Source organism: Triturus cristatus, chromosome 7 (genome assembly GCF_964204655.1).
Source record: "Triturus cristatus chromosome 7, aTriCri1.1, whole genome shotgun sequence".
In the NCBI taxonomy this organism is placed as follows: Eukaryota; Metazoa; Chordata; class Amphibia; order Caudata; family Salamandridae; genus Triturus; species Triturus cristatus.
In genome coordinates, this window is record NC_140590.1 from 1,676,618,140 (window position 1) to 1,676,642,557 (window position 24,418).

The 24,418-nt window shown below is 44.0% G+C and overlaps 1 protein-coding gene across 1 annotated transcript in view; it reads right to left on the reverse strand.

Moving 5' to 3' along the window:
* The window catches only part of LOC146812678 (cadherin-like protein 26), a 391,422-nt gene that overhangs the window by 276,460 nt on the left and 90,544 nt on the right, over positions 1 to 24,418 (reverse strand). The window contains exon 2 of the mRNA XM_085619785.1: positions 2,301 to 2,381. Within this exon, the coding sequence (XP_085475911.1) occupies positions 2,301 to 2,381 (81 nt within the window). The remainder of the gene's footprint in view (positions 1 to 2,300; positions 2,382 to 24,418) is intronic.

The window sequence follows — 24,418 nt, forward strand, 5'->3', positions numbered from 1 at the left end:
AAATACACAAAGTTGAATGTCACCTCACTCGACAACTTTGCACCCACCTAATGCTGATGCTTAAGTGATGCAAGAAATTAGTTTTGCCCCAATTTTTTTGTCAGTGTCATTTGCAAAGCAACTTCACCATTATCATCTATAGTGATGCTCTGGTATATCTTTGCATGCATTCCATGTTTTGTGTCATGTTATTCATCACAGTTTGCGTCCATCTGAATTACAGCTCATTACATTTACCTTACAATGTGTGATTCAGCAACACAGCATTGCCCTCAGTGCCTGCATAGTGTGTCCAGTTAAGCCAGGTCAGGTTACAATAATAAAGTTGCCCTGAAGATGGAGGACAATTGTCTTTTTGTATCAAGCATCCTATATCTGAGGCCTAGTTATCAGACCTTGAGATACAACAAGGATGAAAGCCCAACAATTTAAAAATGAAAGAAATGTATTTTACCAGAACATATGAAATTTCCCACAAAATTCAGAATCATTCAGAATTTCATAGGTATGTTAAATTATTTTGTTTACATGCTTTGCTTAGTCTCAGAGTCTCCATATGGTACACATTTATGTTAAAGTTCGGGGTTTTGAAGACCTAAGTATTTACAAACACAATGAGCTCTATACACAAAAAAAGCCACAACATTATGAAGGGAGACTGACATCCCTGCCTGACAGTACATTTATGACATTTTCCTATTCAAAAACATTCCCAGAAGTACACCTGGAAAACTCAGACTGAGGCTACAGATTTACAGGCGTACTTCTGGGGATGTCATGTGACTTTTTGTCATGATTCCTTTTCTCCTAGTGTGGCATTCCCTTTAGAGGAGAACAGTGGCTGATTTGTGAAAGAAAGGGCACTGGTGCCCAAAGCTCTGCTCAGAAGCCCGCAGCCAGTGTAATTAAACGTTGGTGCACCCCTGACATCAAGGCTGGTAGTCTAAACCACTATCAGACACTTCCTGCCTCCTTTTGCTTGTTCTTGCAGGTTCTAGCTTTCTCCCTTTATGATGGTGTTACTGTTTTTCTCTTTCTACGTCTTTCCAATCTGTGTTTTTCCCTATCTTGCACTCAGTAAATATCTGATGGTGAAATAAGTGGAGGTCATCTAAAAAAAGTGCTGGTGCCTCCCACTGCTTGGCAGTTCGGGCTGGACTGTTCCCATTAGGCACAGGGTCAGACTCATTTGCATATGGCCATGTCTGAACTGGGGTGGCAGAGTGGGCTAAAGAACGGTGATGGATCAAACCCAGATCTGTTGACTGGGTGTGAGTGTTTGATTGGTTCTGATGCTCCGTCCATCACCACCCCCTTTTGAACCGCTTTGTTCGCCATAAGTTGGCAGGGTATGCTCAGACTTGAGTCCCTTGCTCACTTTGCCACTGGATTCAAGCAAGCCTGGCTGAAGACGGCTGAAATGCCAGAAACCGGTCCTAGGAAGCTTGTTTACGGTCCAGGGAAGGCAAGGCTTGGCAGTTCGGGCTGGACTGTTCCCATGAGGCACAGGGTCAGACTGATTTGCATATGGCCATGTCTGAACTGGGGTGGCAGAGTGGGCTAAAGAACGGTGATGGATCAAACTCAGATCTGTTGACTGGGTGTGAGTGTTTGATTGGTTCTGATGCTCCGTCCATCACCACCGGCTCAAATTAAGCACCGCAGGAGCCCCACCCTGGGAGAATGGAACCTCCTGTGCAAATGCACATTTGTTTCACCAGTGAGTCTGCATGAAGAAATCAATTCCCTATACCTCCTCCACAAAATCTGGGGGTGATACGTTCCCCTCCCCTTCCTGGAAGGGGATTTAGAGCATCCTTTAACTGAAGTAAATCTCCAAGCACGGCCAGCGTGGAAAATGGTTACAGAGGACTTTGTAAATGCTCACAAACAAACATGTTAATGGGTGCTACCAAACTTCTAAGTAATTACCGCACCTATGACAACTCTTCATGGGAAATGTTAGCAGGCCAAATCGGCTAACATTTACTAGGTGTGTAGCGACTACTGGTACACTTAGCTTCCCGAAAACACAAAATTCCAGATCCATAACCACTACTGAGTAAAAAACCAGAACAGGAGATATTTAGCATGTCCAGTAAGTAGGTCAGCTGCAGTGTCAGCATTTACGAGCATCTCGCACACTCATTATTGGGGCACTGGGTGCTAGACGTTTTCACAGAAAGGGGTTCAACAAGGTAGACTAGTTAAGTGTTGAAAAATATTTTTTTGTATGTGTGTAATGGTATTTATAAAATAGTAATAATGCTGTAGCAATGTTATGTGTGGAGTGTACATACCTTGATGCTCCGCGCTACTTTGTGGGACTGGCGCCTAAGTGTGAATTCATCCTGCTGGAGTGACAGGTTGACAAACAGCACCTAGAAAAACAAGAACAATAAACTTCTCAATTGCACTGTAAGTAAGGCAGCAGCACTTAAGTGCTTCTTTCACAAGCACTGCAGATGCACAGATATGAAGGGTATTCAGGTGAGACGCTTCAGGCCGCCTTTGGGAAATGTGAGTGGAAACGCCCACTTGTAGTATAGAAAGTTTTGCTCTGCATGTCAGAAATGTACAATTAACGACTACTTCATCACATGTGTAATGGACCAGGAATTATGAATCTCACCTATGAAAAGCATTACTCCCTGGAAGGTTTGGCTCAATTTCATCCAAGTCTGCCATCTGCTTCGTATGAACATTTTGAAGTTGCTTGTTGTCAACTTCGCGAATTATTGCGAGAATAATCTCTTTGCAAAACCAATTTAGGTCTGCCTTCATGGCGCAGATGTCTGCCAGAGTTTTTGTCACTGCTTTTTAGAAATAGGGGCAGATTTATGAGCCCCTTGCGCCACTTTTGCGTCACTTTTCCCATGTTAAAAGTGACGCAAAAGTGGCGCAAGGGGCTCATAAATCTGCCCCTAGATGTATAGATATTGCAGTACTAATTGGGTGTGAGAACGAAATAACTCTGTGCTCTACCCTCTGGTATCTTGGCACAAAGCAATTAAGCTTAATTAACCCCTTCCCTGCGGGGGTAATTTCCCCACGGTGGGGGGGGGGCCGCGGCGCCGCTGTGCTCGTGACGAGCTCAGCTCGTCATGACTCACAGTGGAGCTGTGCTCATGACGAGCTGTGCTCGTCACGATCCCGCCCACTGATTAATTCTCCCGCACAGGCGGGGAATTAATCGCGCGTGGGCGGGCCGCGGCAGTTATGGCGAGCTCAGTTCGTCATGAGCACAGCTCCACTGTGACACAACGGGTTAAAGGCAATGGACCTGAGTCCCAAAGGTAAACTTACACTTTTGTGAAAGTTTACTACTTTTCGGTATTTACAAAGGTAAAGTTAGACCAAAAGTCTAACTTTACTAATTTTCGGTATTCAACTAACTTTAATAGTAGTAACTTAGCTTTGTGAATGCCGAAAAATAGTAATGTTAGACTTTTCAGGAAGGAAAACCCAGCTGAGGATCATGCACATGAAGATTTATTAACACTGAATTATGTTTCATGATAATTTGTGTGCATAAGACAACAACCACCAGTATTATGGAGGAAAAGCAGGCAGCTCCCATTCAGACTGAATTGAAAACTTGCATACAGAACAATGCTACTGCATGTATGCACCAGATGGTTCGGGCAGAAAGGTCAGTACTATGTTATGAATCAGCTTTCATGTAGGGTCTGCACAGTTCTAAGACATGAAGCACCGAAAAAGAATTGCAATAAATGTGTTATGCAGGGGGAACATTTTAAACATATGCTGACAGATTGCCTATGCGTTCTGAATAAGTGACTAAAATTGATATTTTTCAACTATTTTCCAACCACCATATTTCACAAAGAGAATACCTGATATGCCTTGCCCTGCACCCTCAACCATTTGCCTCTCCAAACTTGAAGTTAAGCTTTTACTCATGTAATAACCATTGCTCTACAAAATAGAGTTTCATTGGATAACTTTACACAAACCTGTTTTGATCACTAATGGCAGAGTGCTCATCAAATCATTGTTCATGACAAAGCCATTGAAACTCAGATTATAGCTAGCAGGAGGGGGAGAATACAATAGGAATTTAGGGTAAATGAACGTGGTATAAGTGAAGGTGCATAGGGTTTGTAAACTGATATAAAAGGTGCACTTTGTTTGTCATCTAGCAATCTAGAAATTGAGATCGAGAAGTTCACTTGTTTGTCACAAAGTTTAATTTTGGGTCCATTATGCGTACACCTCGAGCAGATTTCAGAAAAGAATAGGAGTGCTTCAAATGTAAATTTAAATTAACTAATGTTAAAATTCCCAATTAATTGCATTACAAAGGTTTGCTAAAGCAGAATTTACACTATAATTGTTGCTCTCAAAAATCATCCTTGCTCCATTTTAATTGAACATGATAGGACCTCATTTTAGCTCATGTTATTTATTATGCTTGAGGTTTGTATAGGCATGACTGTGGTGTAATTCTACAGGAAGGGCACTGAATAAAAATACTAAATGGGTTGATGCAACGTGTAAAGATTCTTCATTGTAATACTAGAGGGCTTTTATCTCTAGAAAAGATAACAATTCACGACACAATGTTTATCAGGAGTACCTTCAAGGGTCTGTTGTGATTCGTGTGGATAAAGCCCTCCCTGCACTCCTTTAAATCGCCACCAACAGGTAAACGTAGCTGTTCCACCCTTTGCTCTCAGGTGCTGTAGTGATGAGGCTTTTTAGTTTGCAGCTTGTGGGTTAGAAGGTACAGAAACAGCACAATAAATCCAGTGGTTACGGTGAGGATTGTAATACTCAATCTAGTCACTGGGCATGGTGCTCTCAGGAGTGAAAATATTATTTCTTCTTGTTTAAAGAGGTACACCGTGCAAAGAATCCAGGTATTCCCTTACCAGTGGACAGGGCCTTGCTCTAGCAATCCCAAGGTGCTCTTTTATGGGGTAGTGTGGTCGAGCAGCCTTAGGCTTATCAGAGAGGAGTGTTAGACATCTGCATATACACACACTAGTCAATACGTGATGCACATGACTCAATAAGGAGATCCACAACAATTTATAAAAATGACACGTATCTTTATATATGCTTAGGCACCAGAATCAATACGATCAGGTAAACATGTTTTTCAAGAGCAATACTTTTGCATTTAAAAAGTCGCCACAGTGCATTTTTAAAAATCTGCCATGTTATCCTATGGGAGTTAAAACAAGTACAGCATTCAGGTACAGTACAGCGACTTATGAGACCACTCTCCTGGACTTAAGGTGAGTATGGGGCAAGGTCCAAGGCAGGAACCACAGGTCATCTCGGGCGGCATTGGGGCAGCCTGGTGCAGAGGTGCTTTTCAGCATCGGGAGCGCAATGTCATCCTATGGGAAAAAACATGTACTGCATTTGGGCACTTTGCAGCGACGTACATGACCACTCTCTCAGACTTATGGTGACTATGGTGCAAGGTCCAAGGCAACACCAACAGGTCACCTCGGGTGGCAATGGGGCGGCCGGGTGTAGAGGTGCTTCTCAGTGTCAGGTGCCCAATGTTATCCTATGGTGGTTGGTCTAGTTGAAAAGAGGCTGCAGGCTTGGACAAGAAAGCCAGTCAATCAGAACAAAAAGGGGGATCAAGTCTCACGCAGCCTGCAGTGGCACTTTGCATGAGCTTTGTGAGGGGTCCTTTAGGATGGCACAATTTGGGATGCAGCCCTTGGGAACCCTCTTTAGTGCCTCAGGCCCAAGGTACCAGGGGTACCATTTACTAGGGACTTACAGAGGGTACTAAAGGTATTGCCAATTGGGGAAAACAATAGCACAGTTTTAGGAAAGCGATCTAGCACTGGGAACCTGGTTAGCAGGAACCAAGTGCACTACCAGTCAAAATCACCTCAGAAACCAGGCAAAAAACCTACAGTTAGAAGTTACAGAAACAGCACAATAAATCTTCCAGTGGTTACGGTGAGGAATGGAATACTCATTCTGGTCACTGGGCAAGGTGCTTTCAGGAAAAGAGTGAACATATTATTGCTACTTCTTTTGACAGTGATATGAGGGGGTGACAGTAAATCCCATTAAAAAATGTAAATGTTGAGAGCTCCATTGAAAACAATGGATTAGCTCAAAGCTTATAATGGCTGGTGTAAGCCTTCTGCTCCAACATTCCAATGTTTGTCTTTTGTCTGTTCCCTTTTTAATTTAGAACATTCTACCCACAGGGGGTTGAATGACCTAATAGCCTCAGAGCTCTTCTGCCTCGAGCTATACAGATTGTTAAAGGCCCTCTCTCTGGAGTGTGGCCGGACCGCAAACTGCAATGGCCAGCGGAGCTGAAGCTCCGTCGGAACCCTCGCACACCGGAGACCCGTGACACCATGCTGCTCCCCAACAGCTGAAACTATCACCCGAATGGCCCAAATCACCCCCGGTATCGACAACATTAATGGGGGATTAAAAACTTAAGAGGAGAAGCCGACTCGGAACCGCGATGGGAAGGGCCTAGAATGGAGGAGGGAGTGTGCGCGGCTCAATGCCAGCGTGCAGCGGACTGACAAAACTCCCAGCCCGTGAACATTGGAGGAAGCTCTCAGCACCTGAAAACATGGGGGTGTAGGGCGCTGCCCCCCCCCTCCTCACTTCCACCAACCCAGGTATCCACTGCAACTACGGGCACTCTGCCCCTGGGGAGCCAAGTATCACTGCGGGAGACTCTGACGCTCTACTGAGAAAAGAACCATTGGGCAGCTAAAGTGCGTGTGATGACTTCAGCCGCACCGAACTCCAGCACAACAATCGGGAAGGATTGGAGGCACCCTAGGGAGCTCCCAAATGGCCTGGCGGTAAGAGGGACAGTGGGAAAATGTACGTGTTAACTGCAAGTCGTACAAAGGTATTCCAACACTCGCCCCATGCTGTGCACTCCCCTGCCACACTACCAGACTGCAGCCATTTGGACTCTGCATGAAGCCTCCCTTTCACTGTCTATGAAACATGAGCCACAACGTAAAGCACTGGGAAGTAGTACTGGAAATGGCAGACTAAAGAAACTGAATGCAAGCTGCCAGGGGCCTAGGGGAAAAAGGGACACCAACTGGAGAGAAGGCACATTGAAGTAAATGCCAACTACAGACCTTCCCCACCTCACAAATCCCATCCAAGGTTTGTGGCACTGAGGGCTGCGAGGAAGCAACAAGAGGACTCAGGGTGAGTAAGAGAGTTCAGGGAACAGTTGTAGAGCAACATTGACCTCAAACTGCTGGAGGTGGCCTTCACCGGGTTCTATGCAAATGACATTCATACTACTCTCACAATAACTGCACGCCCTATAAAAACAGGCGAAACAGATACACATATGGCCCGCAAAGACACTAAGCAGCGCAAGCTACCCTTTGATACAGTTAAGAACCCAGCAACAACCAGAGACATGGCAGATAAGGCAACACTGGCAGCAATGGGAGGGAATCCACCCACAGATACAGAAGCACTGATGGCGGAGCTGCGCATAGGTTTTAAAGCATTGGATGGTGGATTTGATGCATTGGACGATAGATTGTATAAATTGAGGGAACGAATAGACCGACATGATGCCCATCTGAATACAGAGGAGAGCAGAATATCAGACTTAGAAGATGAAGCAGCGCAAACAGCTGGAAAACTCAAGCATCTGGAAAAAGTTATGAAAACGATGACCCTGAAAAATGAGGATTTGGAGGCAAGGAGTAGACGTAATAATGTACACATAGTGGGAGTGCCAGAATTGCCCAACACAGGACGAATGGATTGTTGAAAGATTGCTGAAGAATATATTTGGAAGTGAGCAATTCACACCCACATTCATCATAGAGCCCGCCCACAGGTCACTTACCCCATCCCAAACCAGGATGCCCACCCAGGCCCATTATTGCCAGACTCTTGAATTTCAGAGACCGAGACACTACTCTGAGACTTTCAAGTGAACACAGTATTTTGTCATGGCAGGGGGCGTCCCTATCCATATTGCCAGATTTCACACTACTAGAGCAAGACGCCAGGCACAAATTTAGTGGAGTAAAAGCCACACTTTGAAATTTTGGCCTCAGACACGGGATGCTGTATCTAGCGCGCCTTAAGGTGGACATCAACGGATAATCGGAACAATGTAAGAGATGTCTCTCCTGGAAGATCACCACCAGATCTGCATTCCAGCGCGGCCGCAGATTTTTTCCCATCCGGCTGAAACTCATCTCCATTCACGCATAGAACTTTACTTGATTCCCGCTCATGGTAGGGTGATGGGCGATAACTATACGGAGCAGCTAAGTGACAACTGTTTCTTGATTTTACTATCACAAAGTGCGGGGAACCGACATGGCGTAGCCACACCCATGGATTTCACAAATGTACATTTGAACACATCTACTGGTTTCACGTAGTATATTAATGTTGGGAAACTGTTTCTTACGGGATGTACTTAGCGGAATGCTGTCAGGTGTGTGTGGGGAGGGACATGGTTGTGACAGGGAATGACTTAGTCAGGATTTTGTTTAAACATTATTTACCTTTGGTGTCAAATATACAAGTTAGCAGACGTACATGCCACTACACAAAACCCTACACGCAAAGGTACATCAAATAGTAACCCGATCCCATATAAACATCACGTTCATGACATGTAACGTGTGGGAAATAAACAACGCCCAAAAGTGTAGACAGGCCTCACATTACACAAGATGACATAAAGTTGATATTATATTTTTGCAAGAGACGCACTTGGCGCCTACAAACCAGCCTAAATTTGCCTCTGCGTGGTGATCGCATCACTTTTTTGCAAACTTCAGTTCGTACTCTCGCGGGGTATCAATATTAATCCACAAACACTTAACATTCACTCACACGTCAACATACACGGATACAGAAGGGAGGTTCCTATTGGTCGTGGGAAGGCTTGCGGGCCATACAATCTTCATGGTCAATGTATACTCACCAAACATTGAAGACCCTACTTTTTATTCATGCCTGCAGTCACAAATGGATCTTATAGACGCGGACCACATAGTTTTGGGGGGACCTCAATAATCTAATGGAACCCACGTTGGACAGTACCGCCACAACCCCATTCAACAAAATCACACAAGATACTTCAGACACTCTGTGAAACACATGACCTGCTAGACACACGGAGACAACTACACTCCAAGGAAACTGCATGCACACATCACTCGACAAAGCATGATACCTGGACGTGGCTGGACTATTGACTGTGACTCGCTCCTTAATACCATGGGTCCAATCCATGCAACACCTTCCCCGCACACTGTCAGACCACTCACCCATACTCATGACTTTGTGCATGCCGGGAGGGGGAGTTTGAGCGACAATAGCGTTTCCCTAACATGGCATTGCGGAACACTGTGTTCCAGGTGGAAATGCGCACGGCAATAATTGAATATTTTGAGCTAAAAAAAGACTTGGTACCATTGCAGGCCATGCTATGGGAGGCCTCCAAAGCATATATTAGAGGGATATGTATCTCTAAACATGCAAGAGTATTGAAAGACCTAAGGAGTACATTATCTCGCTTGGAGGCAGAGTTCCAGACCCTAGATTCCCTTCAACCTAGAGGGCGCTCCCCGGATTACATGCACAAACAGGTGACTCTGATCACTGAGTACCAAGAAGCAGCAGAGAGAGAGGCCCATTTCCAAGGGAAATACACAAATGTACTCCAATATGGGAAGGAAGAGAGGCCAGGACGTACACTAGCCCGAATATTGAGACCAGCCACGGACTCATCCTACATTGTGGGGCTTCAGAGCTCGACTGGCACAATAGTGACAGAAATATCAGGCATTACACGCAAACTTATAAAATTATAAATTATACAGATCTCTATACCACAAAGTCGCATGACATGCAAGACACAATATGTGCCTTCCTAGACAAAATAGCGATGGTATGGCTTCAGAATGTACAGCAGCAATTTTTAAGCGAGCCTTTCACTACCGAAGAAATAATAGAAGCTATTAATACTATGGATGGATCCAAAGCACCGGGATTAGATGTCTTTACAGGTGCATTTTATAAGGAGTATAGGCACCTCTTGGCACCACACTTACGTGAAGTGTACTCCGAAGTGCTAAAAACAGGAATTCTCCCCCCCCCCCACATTCAGAGAAGCAGTCATAATACTCTTACTCAAGCCAGGTAACGGCCCCCTATATAGTGGCTTCTAGAGATCACTGTCACTGTTAAATTTTGATACCAAAATACTGGCCAAAATGTTGGTTACCCGGTTGGCATTACTTATGGAACAAATAATCTCACCTGCTCAGGCAGGATTCATAACGCACAGGTCAACAGCCCTGAACTTACACACTTTCTTTGCCACTCTTCACAGGATTGATCCCACTGTCCCTGCGGTGGCGGCACTGCTGGATGCTGAGAAAGCAATCGATTCCATAGAGCGGCCATTTCTTTCGGCAACACTCCAGAAATTGGGAATCCCATCCGGATTCTTGACTCTAGTGAATTTACTGTACATGCAACCCACGGCATGAATTCGCTTTAATGGCACAATTACTGGGGCCTTCTCTATAACACGCGGTACCCGACAGGGCTGCCCACTGTCACTGTTGCTGTTTATAACAGCAATGGTACGGTACCTGCAGAAAGATCACTTACAATGGGGAGTGTAATTCAAAACAGGTCCCTTGCTAATCACCCTCTACACGGATGACATAGTACTGTACGAGAGGAACCTAGCAGAAAGCCTCTCCCCGTTACTGTTGGAGATAGAGAGATTTGGTAACCTTTCAGGATTACTCATCAACTGAAGGAAATCTGAATTTTCCAACTGACTGACGTGACTGACCATAGGTGTGAAGGCTTCCCGGTGACCTTGTGTGAGACTGAAGTGAAAAACCTTGGTATACACTTACACAGAGAAAAAGACCAGATACTATGACTAAACTATGGCCCAATGGTGGAAAAGTTCAAAACTAAAATAGAAAGATGGATCCGACTCCCACTATCAATTGCAGGACGTATAGCCATCATCACAATGGTGGTTGTGCCGCAACTGCTCTATCTCTTCCATAATTCTCCATACCCCTAACAAATGCATTCTTTGCTCAAATCCGCATGCTCCTGACCAAACTAGTATGGGGGAAACAGCCCCGTTTTGGTTGGAAGACCCTGGTTCTCTCATACGAACGAGGAGGGTTTGAGGTTCTGAACATTCAACTCTATTACTTAGTGGCACAATGCAGCTACTAATGGCATTGGTACCACCCGGACGCTCGCATCTCCTATGCCAAACCGGAGAGGGATTTGGCAACCCCTACACCCCTGGAAACGCTGTTGCCAATGGACCTGCCGCATGACCCACATGACATCCAGACACTATCCACCACTTATTGGGTGTGGACAATGCTGCTACAAAAAACAGGAAACGGTATACTATATTCACCATTTATGGCCAATCAATTGCTCCCTCATTGTTGGATCCTGTGGAACCTGTGGTGCAACGCACTCTACAAAAATACGAAATTCATACCATTGGAGACCTGTTCCCTAATGATCATGTCTTTTCCTGCGTGGAAGACCCTCGATTCCGTGACACCCCCTACATGGACCACTCACCCTGATCCAGGTCCAGCCTGCACTAAGGGATAAAATACCTACCAACCCACACAAACCCTCCAACTTTACACCATTGACCTTAATGATCACAGATAATGGCGGGGACCACTTAATATCCAGGCTCTATCGAGCATGTCAAAACATTACACTGACACATGATACCATAGTAAGGGTTGCGTGATGCGTGGATCTAGGGTACCCACTTACAGACAAAGTCTGGAGAGAATGTAGCCTACAAACAAATTTGGTGTCCTGCAACACAGACACAAATTACTACATTTTAAGTTCCTGCGCAGTGCATACACCATCCCAGCACTGATGTCTCGCGTTAAAGCAGACCAGTTCTTACGCTGCCCTACATGTCACACACACTCTGCAAATTTCGCACACATGACCTGGACATGTGACAAAATAGCTAACTACTGGAATGAAATATTTGTGGAACTGCAGAAGATGGTAACTCTGCAACTGATGCCCTCCCCATTGCTGGCACTGCTTTGTCACGTTTACAAAATCCCCAAATTCAAATGTATATTTGTTGCAATAGCACTACTTCTCGCTAAAAAAGAGATAGCCATTCTATGGAGAAGTAAGAGAAAGCCTACAGTAACCTGGTGGATAAGGAGTATAACATACTGTGACACCACTAGCGAGCTATATGCTGAACTGCAACCTCCCTCACCCAGACCTAAGGATATATGGCAGCCTCTGAGAGACTATTTAGCACAGCGCGCTACTCAGGACACTGACCACACGACAGCTGAAGAAACGAACACACAAACATTGACGCAATCTTTAGATTGAATACAACTGGACAAATAGATAAACGTAAGAAATACCCATAGCTAGGCAAGAACGGAGTACACTTATAAATTGTAGATTGATGCGTGATGTCAACGTTGATGCAAATATGCAATTGTACAGAGTTTACATGTTTAATATACTATGCAGTGGCAAAAGACAAATGTATGACACCCTAATGGTAAAAATTTAAATAAATATTTGTTTTTTAAAAGGCCCTCTCTCTCATTATAGCCCTGAGCCACCTTTAATAGTGGGTATAGCCCTCAGCAGAGGGCTATAAGGCTTTTTTTTTAGAGTTTAATGTCCTCTCACTACAATGACATCCATCAAATAGCCCTGACTGACAGAGATGGCAACTTGGTTTGCAGGCTCTCATTTATTTCTTAGCCAGATAAATCCTTTATAGAGGCTGCATGCAGAATACGTCTGACAATTTGTGTGATTTCTTTCTCATGGTTTTGGACACACCATCTCTGTAGGAGTACCCAAGAAGAAGAGCTTAAAGCTACAGAACAATCTTAAAACAAGATCACAGGACCCAAGTTCTGATGGTCCTCAAGTGGAGCCAAGACACCTGTTCACCCCTGAACACGATTCAGAAGACCTTCAAAAGAAATAATGCTTTGGAGACTTTTCAATGAGACATTCACCCCGATTCAAAAATAGGAGAACAGGAATGTGGATCAGAAGCGATAACACAACCCTAGAACACTGTAAGCCGACTACCAAACAAGCTATGAGATGCAGTAAAGATCTGAGTGTTTACTTTTCAGACAAGCCCTCAAGAAAACCGCCACAATTTTTATCAACGATCTTAGCAAGTGTTTCACTGCAGCAGACAACCAAGTATACTCACCATAAAAGATACAACCACTACATGCCCATTTTCACAGCTGAACAACAATCACACAATTGAATCTCTGAGCTGTACACCCTACTACTAGACATGGAAGCCTCAGACCCACCAAAATTCAGGGAAACTGGCATGTTGCCCTTTAGAGCACCTGAATGACTCTACGGACCAAGCAGACCCTGAAGTGAACAAAAGCTGAAATTTGTAGTGATACACAAAAACCCTTGTTGAATGTATGTTCTTATGGCGCATTCTTTTTCCCCGCAGGCAATCACAATGCGGTCGTTACAACGATCGCGTTGTGATTCCGCATACCATTACTCCGCAAGTCGGAACTACGACTTGCGGAGGGGGGCGCTGGATGTTGGAATAGTATAATTTACTATTCCAACTCCAGTCTGTGCGGACAATAGGGAAGGTGTTGGATTTTAAATCCAACACCTCCCCTCCGCAAGTAGTTGTTCCGACTTCGGAGTAATGGTATGCGGAATCACAACGCGGTCATTGTAACAACCGCGTTGTGATTCCCTGCGGGGAAAAAGATTTGTGGTAAACGTTGTTTACCACCCTTGTTATATGATAGTGAATTATCATAATATCTCTGAGAGCATATTTATATAATGTCATATTATGTGTGTTAAAGGATGAATTCCAATAAGATATGTGATCTAAAATACATCATGAGGAGGAAAAAGAAAGTCTATCATTAGTGGAGAACAAGAGTGTTCTTTAAGGTAGCAAAGAATAATAAATTATTTTTCATATCAAATTTGCACCATAGATATGCTATTTTGTAGTGTGGAAAATGACAGGTCATACTATGCTGAATGTCCTGACTATGGAAGAGGGAGGGTCGGAGTTTCCCCTGCTGGGTGCTTAGGTTGTGATATAAAGCTTGCCACATTTCAGTGGTGAGCAGATACCACACTAAACTATCTTTGTAGTTTTCCCCAGTTGAGGATATGGATGTTCCTCTTATTTTTAGTCTAATTTTTAAAGCTTCCACACAACAAGTTATCCCTGGAAGCTGGGTGTATTACAACCAGTGAAGGCTCAAGCCTGGCTTAAGTCACTGGTGGACATGTCTTTTGTACAATTAGGCCTGTGCGCAGAAACAGATTTAGAAGACAAACCTGACATGAAAACTCTGCTCAAACCCATGCAAAAAAGTCTGACATCGATAGACCTGAATATCGATGCACCTAATGCCCGAATAGACACAATGGCCTAAAAGATAGACAAACACGAAGACCATCTGACCAAAGTGGAACAAAGAACGTTAACCATGACAGAGTACATAGTGTCAAAAAAAAAATACTTTTGCTCATAAAAGCTAAGAATGAGGACCTGGAAGCTAGGTCAAGGTAAAATAATTTATGTATCCTAGGTGTGAGAGAAACAACAGACAGAGGTAAAATGTAAACCTTAGTTGAGGATATGCTTCTCACACTATTAGCCTGACCACTTCTCAAAATTATTTATAGTGGACAAAGCACACTGATCACTTGTGGCTTGTAATCCGCTTGGTGCCCGAGTCAAACTGATTTAGGCCCAGATCTCTGTACTGGGGTGAATGTATGACATTGTTCTGCATTCTGTCCATCAATTGTTGTTTTTGCATTTGTCACCCCGAGTGGGAAGGGTATGCTCAGACGTGAGTCCCTTGCTCTCCATGCCACTGGAATCAGGCTATCCTGGCTGACGAGGGCTGAAAGCCCGAAACCGGTCCTAGGATGCTTGTTTCCAGTCCAGGGAGGACCTGGCTTGGCAGTTCGGGCTGGACTGTTCCCATGGGGCACAGGGTCAAGACTGATTTGCATATGGCTGGGTTCAAACTGGAATGGCATGGTGAGCAAAAAAACGATGGATTTAGGCCCAGATCTCTGTACTGGGGTGAATGTATGACATTGTTCTGCATTCTGTCCATCAATTGTTGTTTTTGCACGAGTCAAAACCATCATCACCCAATTCTAAATTTCAGAGATAGGCATCGGGCACTGCAACGTGTGAGAGGAAATACAATTCTACAATATAGGAAAAGCGCAATATTTGCTGTACCTAGATTTCACCCATGCAGTCCAGGAAGTTTAAAGGGTATCGCCACAGTGAAGAAAAAACACCAACAACTAGAAATTCCAGACAAGCTCTTTAACCGTACAAAGGAAAACAGCACATTTTTGTGAAGCCACAGCAGGCCATGGCATTTCTAAAATCCTGTAAAGAAATGTGTAAGCAATCATAAAAGGTAAATGAAGGAAGTCAACCACTGATATCAGATGATAAACTTTCATAAACATGCGTGTCGGCCCTTTAACACACACATCAGTATGCTAAACAAGTAAACGGTATGTAGAACTTGTGCTCTTATGAAGGGAAAATATCGATGTGAGGAGACAAGGACATTAGTGTCCCTCCTCCTAAGACATGTATGCACACTCCTGTTGTGTTTATTGTACATATTGGAACTCGGCCACATAAAGCATGGCTGGAGCTCCACAATTGGGCACTATGCGGTAAACTCCAGGGTGACATAGTTCTTACCTCTTTTGGTATACTTTTGACAATATTAAGCATTTTTTACTTTCAAATGCCACTACTAATGAAGACCAACCCTACATAGATATGGAAGAAACATAAGCTGTGTAAAGTGTGAAAACAAAATAATAGATAAATAGATCAATGAAATGGGTTATTGTGTGTAGGGTGTTGACAATATTATGCACTTCTTATTTGTTGAAGTGTTATGTTGCAATGCTGAAATAATGAAAACCTTAATAAAAAAAAGTTAAGCCCCACAGCTTCCTAAGGAGTGTTTACACTGGTCCAACTGAGATCAATAAGATCACTAGATTTTAATATGCTGGTAGGTATTAGCTGTTGGACATGCTGGTGCGCCAAACAAATATCGAGTCAGATTTTCAGGAAATCCATTCTGGATACGGATGAGGAGAATTTATCTATGAGGAAGTTTAGTACTGGCAAAGTTCAAGAGTTGCCGTTCAGAGAAAGGAACTTTGCAGTGTTGTGAGATGATGAGTTGTGCTGAATGCATCTAAAATACAGTTAGTTGTGCTAGTTTGAACTTGCTTGCCGCCTACCTTTCATTCACTGTTTATGGCCTCATCTTATTACTTCATTTGGTCTCTCACTTAAGGCCTAGATTTGTGACACACATATTTTTATCAGGCTCGGTAACAACCTGAGCAACGCTTGATTGAACATCCACTCTTATCTTTTGGAAGTAGTACGCTGAATGAAACTGAATCACCTCAAGCTCAGTACTGAAAAAAATTGAGATCATGATTTTTGGTGGTCCTACAAGCATTTAGACGTATGAATATCATCTTGATTTATTTATTAATTTTGCAGAATTTTATATAGAGCGAACTAGACCCGAATCCAATCAGGTATCAGAGCGCTTTACATAGCACCAGTTACGTTACATGAGGACACACATTCATTTTTTGTTAGGCACGGGGAGATTAAGTGATTTGCCCAGAATCACAGGATGTTCGGCGTCATTACCGAGACTCGAACCAAGTTCCCCAGGTCCGAGGTTGAGCACCCTAGCCGTTAGGCCGACTCCCAGTGACGGCCCGGGTAGGGCGTTTTACCGGGGCGGTGACGTGGCGCAGAGGAGGAGCAGGGTGAGGGGTTGAAAAATGCGGCAAACGGACGATTTCTGGTAAGTTCCGAAAAAATTAATAAAACGAATTTCGTTGCGCGAGCTGCTTCGCATTTTGCGATGCAGCGCGCGCAACAAAATTAGTTTTATTACTTGGAGTTCCTCAGGGCTCATTTCTGGGCCCTTTCCTTTCTTCCATTTACATCACCAAAGCTTGAGGAGGTCACCTCATTCTTATCACCCTGATCATTGTAATGCTTTCAGTAAAAGGCTTTCTTTTCATTTCCACCATTCACCTCAAGTCATGAATCTAAGGACGTAGACTGGCCCATGCATTTACAAGTGCAGGGCACTCTGTTTCCATATGCTCAGCTCTTCTATGATATAAGTCCTTATTTTTTCCAGTAAGTTGACACCCAATCTTCTTCAGATTCCAATTCTGTTTCTTCAGAGACCTTTTTTCAACTCAGCAGTAAACTTCAACCTGACCACAGTCTTAGAATCCTTCATTACTACCACAGACACTGCCTTGAGATATTAAGTACTCAGCATTTTACAAAAAGTATCCTCTTTTTACTCTCTATATTTGCTGCAAGTAAGTTAAATTGCTGTAAAAGTCTACTCATTGGTCTCTATCACTATTCCATCCTACGATTGGTTAAGGTTATAAACTTTGCTACAAGGCTCCTATTCAGTGTCCTTGGAATCAGTGCAACATATTAGTATTCCCACCTAATTGGTAATCTGCCTATTCCCTAGCTACCTACTTCAAATATTATGCAGGTGTTGGACACATTCAGTTCCTGATCAATAAATCGAAACTTTATTGTCACTCATAAACCTCCCTGTGCTGCTTCACAGTTCCACCAATGTTATGCACCTGCACCCATACTGCACCACCGAAAACAACTCCACTGAAACCAACTCCCGGTTCTGTTACACTCTACCTGCTCGGTTCCGAATTTCAAAGCCATGCATAAAACTTACCTTCCACTGATGAAATGTGAACACAACTGATACAAATGTAATGCTACTCTTTCATTCCTCTAACTCATCTAACTTAAATATGTGTCCATTTATATAAGAAACACATTTTGCCACTTATATAGGAAACACGTTTGTTAAGTCTGGATACTGTCTCTCAATCATTGGTCAATGTGTATCAAATCCACAAAAGTCTTTATGTTTACCACCCAAAATGTATAAGTCCTTAGGCACTGTATCACTGTCACAATTTTTAGTATTTCTAGCCAAATGTTCCAATTTTTCAAATAAATGAACTAATACAAAAATTAAATAGAAGGGATAGAGGGTTATCCACAGGAGAAATAGCGACATGGCCGCATACCCAAGGGCATAGTGTTGTGTTTTCCTACTGGCTGTAACAAGTCTCATGAGTTTGCCTTAATAAAGGCTTTTCTTGACTGTGTGAAGTTAAACCATGATGCGTGTTTCGACCCAGGGTATTTCTTTTATTTCTACTGTTACCTCAGTGTATTCTAGCTCACCTCTCCTTGAAACCAGCTGACCTGCCTTGCTCACTCCTCTCCCTGGGGTCAAATTCTAGTGCAGTCCCAGTCAGGGTCACACTGCTTTCATATCGGCCAGCAGACAGGGGTCAGACGCCCTGGGGTAAAGGACGTGTCGACAACCCTGAGCCTGCGTGGAAGTACCGCCCCTCTCAGAGGCCTACAGTTCAGACAATGTGTGCACGCCTCCTTGACCTCTGTGAGAAGATTGGGAACTGTTTGCTTCAGGGAAGGTTACAAAGGAGTCTAACCGGCTTCCCAAACTCTCCTTCGCACGTGTCAGTCAGTCAGATGTCCAGTGGCGGTGAGAGGAATGTCAAGTGGAGCACAGACGCTTTCACTAAAGATAATTCGAGCTACAGAGAAGCTGTCAGGGTTAATGTCAGGCCATTTCAGAGAAATTAGATAAATACAGTTCAGCTTTCCCTTTAAAGTTAACCTGAAGGGGGTGCATGGGGCATTCTCACAGTTCTGCTGCCGTGGTTCATGCTCTGCGTTACTTGATATGCTCAATGAACCAGCAGAGCACAGTAGTGTCTTTCCAATGTTTGCTTTTAGGGCCATGTTGTTCTGGTTATTTTTCTCTTTTTCCTGTGTTTTGGCACGAGAAAGGAACCCGCGCTTGGGCACAGATTCATTCACACTTTACAGCAGGTTTGTCATGAGAGTAATACAAACCAGCACAAATTGTGATTTACTTTCTAGTACAAAACTTGCCCTAAAGTAATGCAAAGTAGAGGTCTGCACTAATTTGCATTACTTTGCGTCAAGGGGGCGTTCCATGGATGATATAAGGGCATTCATTCCCATGCAACCAGCTTTGGGTTTTGAAGAAAATGCTTATCTACTAACACTGGAAGACACAGATTTGTGTAAAAAAATTACTTGTGGCAGGCTAAACAATAGTGAAACGTTTTCTGTTCCCCAAACATTTTCAGCTTTGCATGTGTTGTACTGTACAGCACACATACAACTTAGAAAAGTTCTAAACTATCTCTAAGCATAAAGGTTTGCTTTTACAAAACCTGTGCTAGATATCACGTACACTAACTTGCACTAGTGTGAAATGGTGTATGCATGGGGCAAGGCATCCACAAGTATGCCGGGGCTAAGAGGGAGAGATAAAATGCTTGATATCTTAGTAGATATGGCACTGTCCTGCTCTCTCCCTTTGATGCAACGCTGCGGTGCTACGTTGCCCCACTTCTAGATATGACCCTTGGTATATTTACAGATATTGTAGATGGTTTGCACCAACATACCAGCGGAAGTTGAGTGACATCACACACTCTTTGACATCCGAGGACATCACAAGTTGAACCTCTGGTCTCACTTGTAGCCCTGCTCCCTTTTTGTAGGCCTGGCCGGTAAACTCCGCTCTGTAGGCGGAGATCACAGAGTTTTGGGGAAAAACTCTGCCTACGCCACGTGGCGGAGCTTACAGGCATTGATAATTCCAGACAGTTATACATTCATACAGGTTTGGTTGACTTGCTCCTTCCCACAAATTGTTGTGCAAGCACAAGGACTATGAAAGGCATCTTAAAGAGTGCCATTACTATAGGGGATGTAGCACTCCTACCTTAATCATAAACGTGCATATATGCCAACAGACTCGATGCAGACACACTTACGGCAGAAACAAATCCAGGGTAAGGTATGGAACGCAATCTTCCAGCAGCGTTGAGCAGCCCATTGGAAGACTGATGCTTAGACCTGGAGTAAGGTTTGAAACGCAGACTCTTGTGATGTGTATGAGATTCATTGCATCTCAGCTACGCCTGGGGGCTATGTTCAGTAAATACTTTCCTCTCTCCATACTCAAGTATGCCCCAGCCGCCCAACTGTCCTTGGATCTCTTCTGTGTATGTGCCAATCAATCAAGGAATTTGTAGAGCGCACTACTCACCCGTGAAGGTCTCAAGGCGCAAGGGGGGGGGGCGGGGGATGCTGCTATTGCTCGAACAGCCAGGTCTTGAGTAGCCTCCTGAAGGTTAGTAGGTCTTGGGTCTGCCGTATGAGGAAGGGGAGGGTGTTCCAGGTCTTGGCGGCGAGGTAGGAGAATGATCTGCCGCCGAAGGTTGCTCTTTGGATGCAGGGGATGGTGGCAAGGGCGCGGTCGGCAGAGCGGAGCTGGCGGTTCGGGTGTAGAAGGTGAGTCGTCTGTTGAGGTATGTTGGTCCGGTGTCGTGAAGTGCCTTGTGTGCGTGGGTGAGGAGCTTGAAGGTGATCCTCTTGTTGACAGGCAGCCAGTGCAGGTCTCTCAGGTGGGGTGTGATGTGGCTGTGTTGCAGGATGTCGTGGATCAAGCAGGCTGAGGCGTTTTGTATGCGTTGCAGTCGTTCCAGTAGTTTGGCTAGGGCTCCCGCGTAGAGGGCGTTTCCATAGTCCAGTCTGCTGCTGACGAGGGCCTGGGTAACCGTTTTTCTCATGTCGGTGGGGATCCATCTGTAGATCTTGCGGAGCATGCAGAGGGTGTTGAAGTAGGAGGATGAGACGGCATTGACTTGCTTGGCCATGGAGAGTGTTGAGTCGCCATGTACCCTACCCACCCACAAATATCTCACACAATCTTTTCTCGCCCAGGCAATGATCCAGTGTGCTTTTGAGTCACCCACAAAGCCATCCTCAGTCCGATTTGGTTTCTGGTGTCTGGGTTCTAGGACTTCTAGTTAGATGGCCCGACACTCTCAACCAAGGTGACATTGGTAAGTTCACATAAAATCAATTAGTTTTTAATGTATGTGAATCGCTGTTCAGTTGTGGTAGGGACACGTGAAACCAAATACTTGAAATAATAATGAATATAAATTGCTCAGTTAAATGTCTCTGTTCCATATGTTTTATTGTGAGAGTCTTATTTTAGATTACAAAGGGGATGAAAAAGGAGAGGACCTGTGTGAGCAGTGGTACATTATTATAATTTTTTTTAAATTATTTTTTTATTTCAATATACTTTTTATTGATTTTTACACATTTACTGGTAAGCGTATTTACATGGGACCACTGTAAACCATGATGTCTGCATCCTAACAAGATTCTGAATTCAGGAGTTGCTCACAAAAGGATGATACATCAGCCTGTTAAAATCATGCGATGCATGTCAAGTATGGGTTGGTGCGAAACACCAAGTTTAACCTGGTCGCCTGAGCGGCTCCCTTCCCAGTAATTCCTTGTGTGAATTTTGTCTCTTTACTTGTCCATGAAGGGCAGGTTGGTTGTTTTATTTAGGTCAGCATTTCTGTACCCCGGTGTATTGGTTTTGTCTGCGTCCCATGCATTTTTTCTTTTCACCAGGTAGACGTTTTTGTGCTATCGGCTCGGCTGGCAGCATTTGAATACAAAACTGCGACTATTGTTAACCATGGACAACTTAATAGGAACATCTACTGGATAATCCATGGAATCGTGCAGAGTATTTTAGGTGACTCAGCGGAATTCCATAGCGTACAACTCTGTGAGCTCCACCCACTCCTACCATTTTGATCATTGATGGGGTAGGGAAGGGAGAGGAGCCAGATTTACAGATGCTCCTAGAACTGTTTTGTTGGCTTCTGCACGCATGTGGCCATAGAACCGATGTCTAGTGCAAGTGGATGGTGCAAGCCCTGAAGTATAGATTGAGCTTCTCTGACAGATGGCAACAGAGGAAACCTCTTTCAACTTCCCACTCTCCATCCATCTGTTCCACTCTCATCTTCTCTCAATACAGTGCCTACTTCTACTGAGGCATTTTGCCATCACTGCTCTGGCAACCAGTGGCGATCCATGCAGGTAAGTGCGGTGTGGTGGGGTGGGCAAGGGGGGGCGGGAGGGAGTGAAAGTCTAAAGATAATGGCATAGGGAAAATTAAAAAAATTAAATAATCCTCTTCCGTTGTCTGTCGACATCACCTCCCCCCGCCCCACCACGCTTACCTGCACGGACCGGTGCTGCTGGCAACAATGAACTGATGACGTTAGGGAATAAATGTGTCAGTTGTAGATGTGCACCTGTGTAAATGTTAACCTCCAGTGCAATGTCACTTGCTATTTTCTTTTTTCATCTCCATGGGAAAAAAAACCTTTTACTCCAAGGAGAATCCCCTCATCATACATCTTGATGAATTGTGTGGTTGTTCCCTCCCCACTCTTACTTGGGATTTACTCCTGCCCTTAACATGATTAAATCACTGATAGTCTTTACGAGGGATTGCGCTTGATAAGAGTTGTGAATACCAACCAGTGTGTAAGTTTGTGAATGTTCACCCCTTTGGTAGTAGGCATCACAGGCACGGACCTACAGCAGCACCCACTCGGAAACACATTTTTTCAAATATAACATGTCATCATGCTGTTATAATATTATGGGTTAGTAAAACTTATATATATATTACATGTGACCAAAAACATTTGTAAGTAAAAATGTATGTTTTTGTGAATACAAAAGGTTCGTTTTCACTGGTAAGTGAAGACATCCCAGAAACCAACTTCAAAGTAGTTGTTGAAATGACTTGGCAATTTATCCGTATATGTTCCCTATTTATCTCTATTTGGCCTTCACTGAAAAAAAGTATAACAGAGGCGGAGGTAGTATTTGTATTTGTATTATTATTATTATTATTATTATTATTATTATTATTATTCGGACAGTAAGCTATTGTCTTTATGTGAATGGTAATTTATATGAATAAATGCATTCACATGACTACAGCACAATTAACTTAAAAAGCAGTACATTATGGGGTTCATTACAATGTCAGTCGCGTGGTTGGCGGTTCCGGCCGCCGGATTACAATGAGACTGAACACTGTTGGGTCAGATTCCTATTGTTGCCTATGGGAGCTTGTGTTACAGCTGTAAACCGGCTGTAACAGAAGCTCCTATGGGGAAATGGGTGTGTGTGTGTAAAACCCCGCACACTGTCGCAGGCACTGCATGGTGCCTGCCATTCAGTGCAGGGTGTTACAGGGGGTACCTTAGATACCCCATCGGCCATCAACCATTGGTTGCGGGGGCAAGGAGCCCCTAATAGGGGCCCCCAAAGTCACTTTCTGGCAGCCTTTACATGTCAGAAAGGCCGGCACAGAAAGATTGTCAGAATCTGACACCTTAATCCCGACAGCGGAAATGCCGTCCATAGGGGGTTAGGGTGTGGTTCCGCCCGACAGGAATATTCCGAGAGCTGGTCAGAATCGAGTCGGAATAACCAGCCGGTGAACGTTCCAACCGAACATCGTAATCGGACGGACGGATTGTAAACTGTCCAAGTAGGTCAGAAAGGCTCCGACGCGGTTCTGAAGCTTCTGACTGTCGGTCGGATGCTTTCCAACAAACATTGTAAAGAGGACCCATGTGTATGGTGTGGAGTGTAGTGTTACGTATAATTTAACAAACCTTATTTCCAAAATTCGGACAGACTGAAAAGTTCTGTGAGTGATACTATACTTTCAGTGCCGGCTCACCGCACACTTGTCAGTTAGGAGTGACCTGAGGATTATAAATAATGATAAAACCCCATGATGCTCTGTTGACATCGACATCTTTGCCAGGGGCACCAGTATAGAGTACAAAGTATTATACTGAAATCCCACCTTCTCAGTTTTCCACCTCCTGGCGATGGACGTTCATGTAACATGACAGAAAGGTGCACAGAGTCAGTATGGATGTTTGTGTAGCAAGGCATTGTGACATTGTGGAATGCAAACACAGGAGAGCAACAATGCACATTGGCTCAGCTTACATACAGCACGCCTGTCCACGAGCCGCACCACCCTCCTTTTAATGATCCTTGTCACACCTTTACTCACACAAGGTCTCAGTCACAAAAGTAGGCTTTGCTACTGTATTAAGCTAAAGTTATGAATGTGAATGAAGTTTATGTTAGACTAGATCTAGAAAGCTTTTAACCATCTGTTAGAACAGGAGGCTGAAAATGTTATCATTGTGGTTATTTTGGAAAGCTGAAGTTGGACTGGAGCTTCATTTTCACCTCACATCTCCACCTGCTCAAAACAGA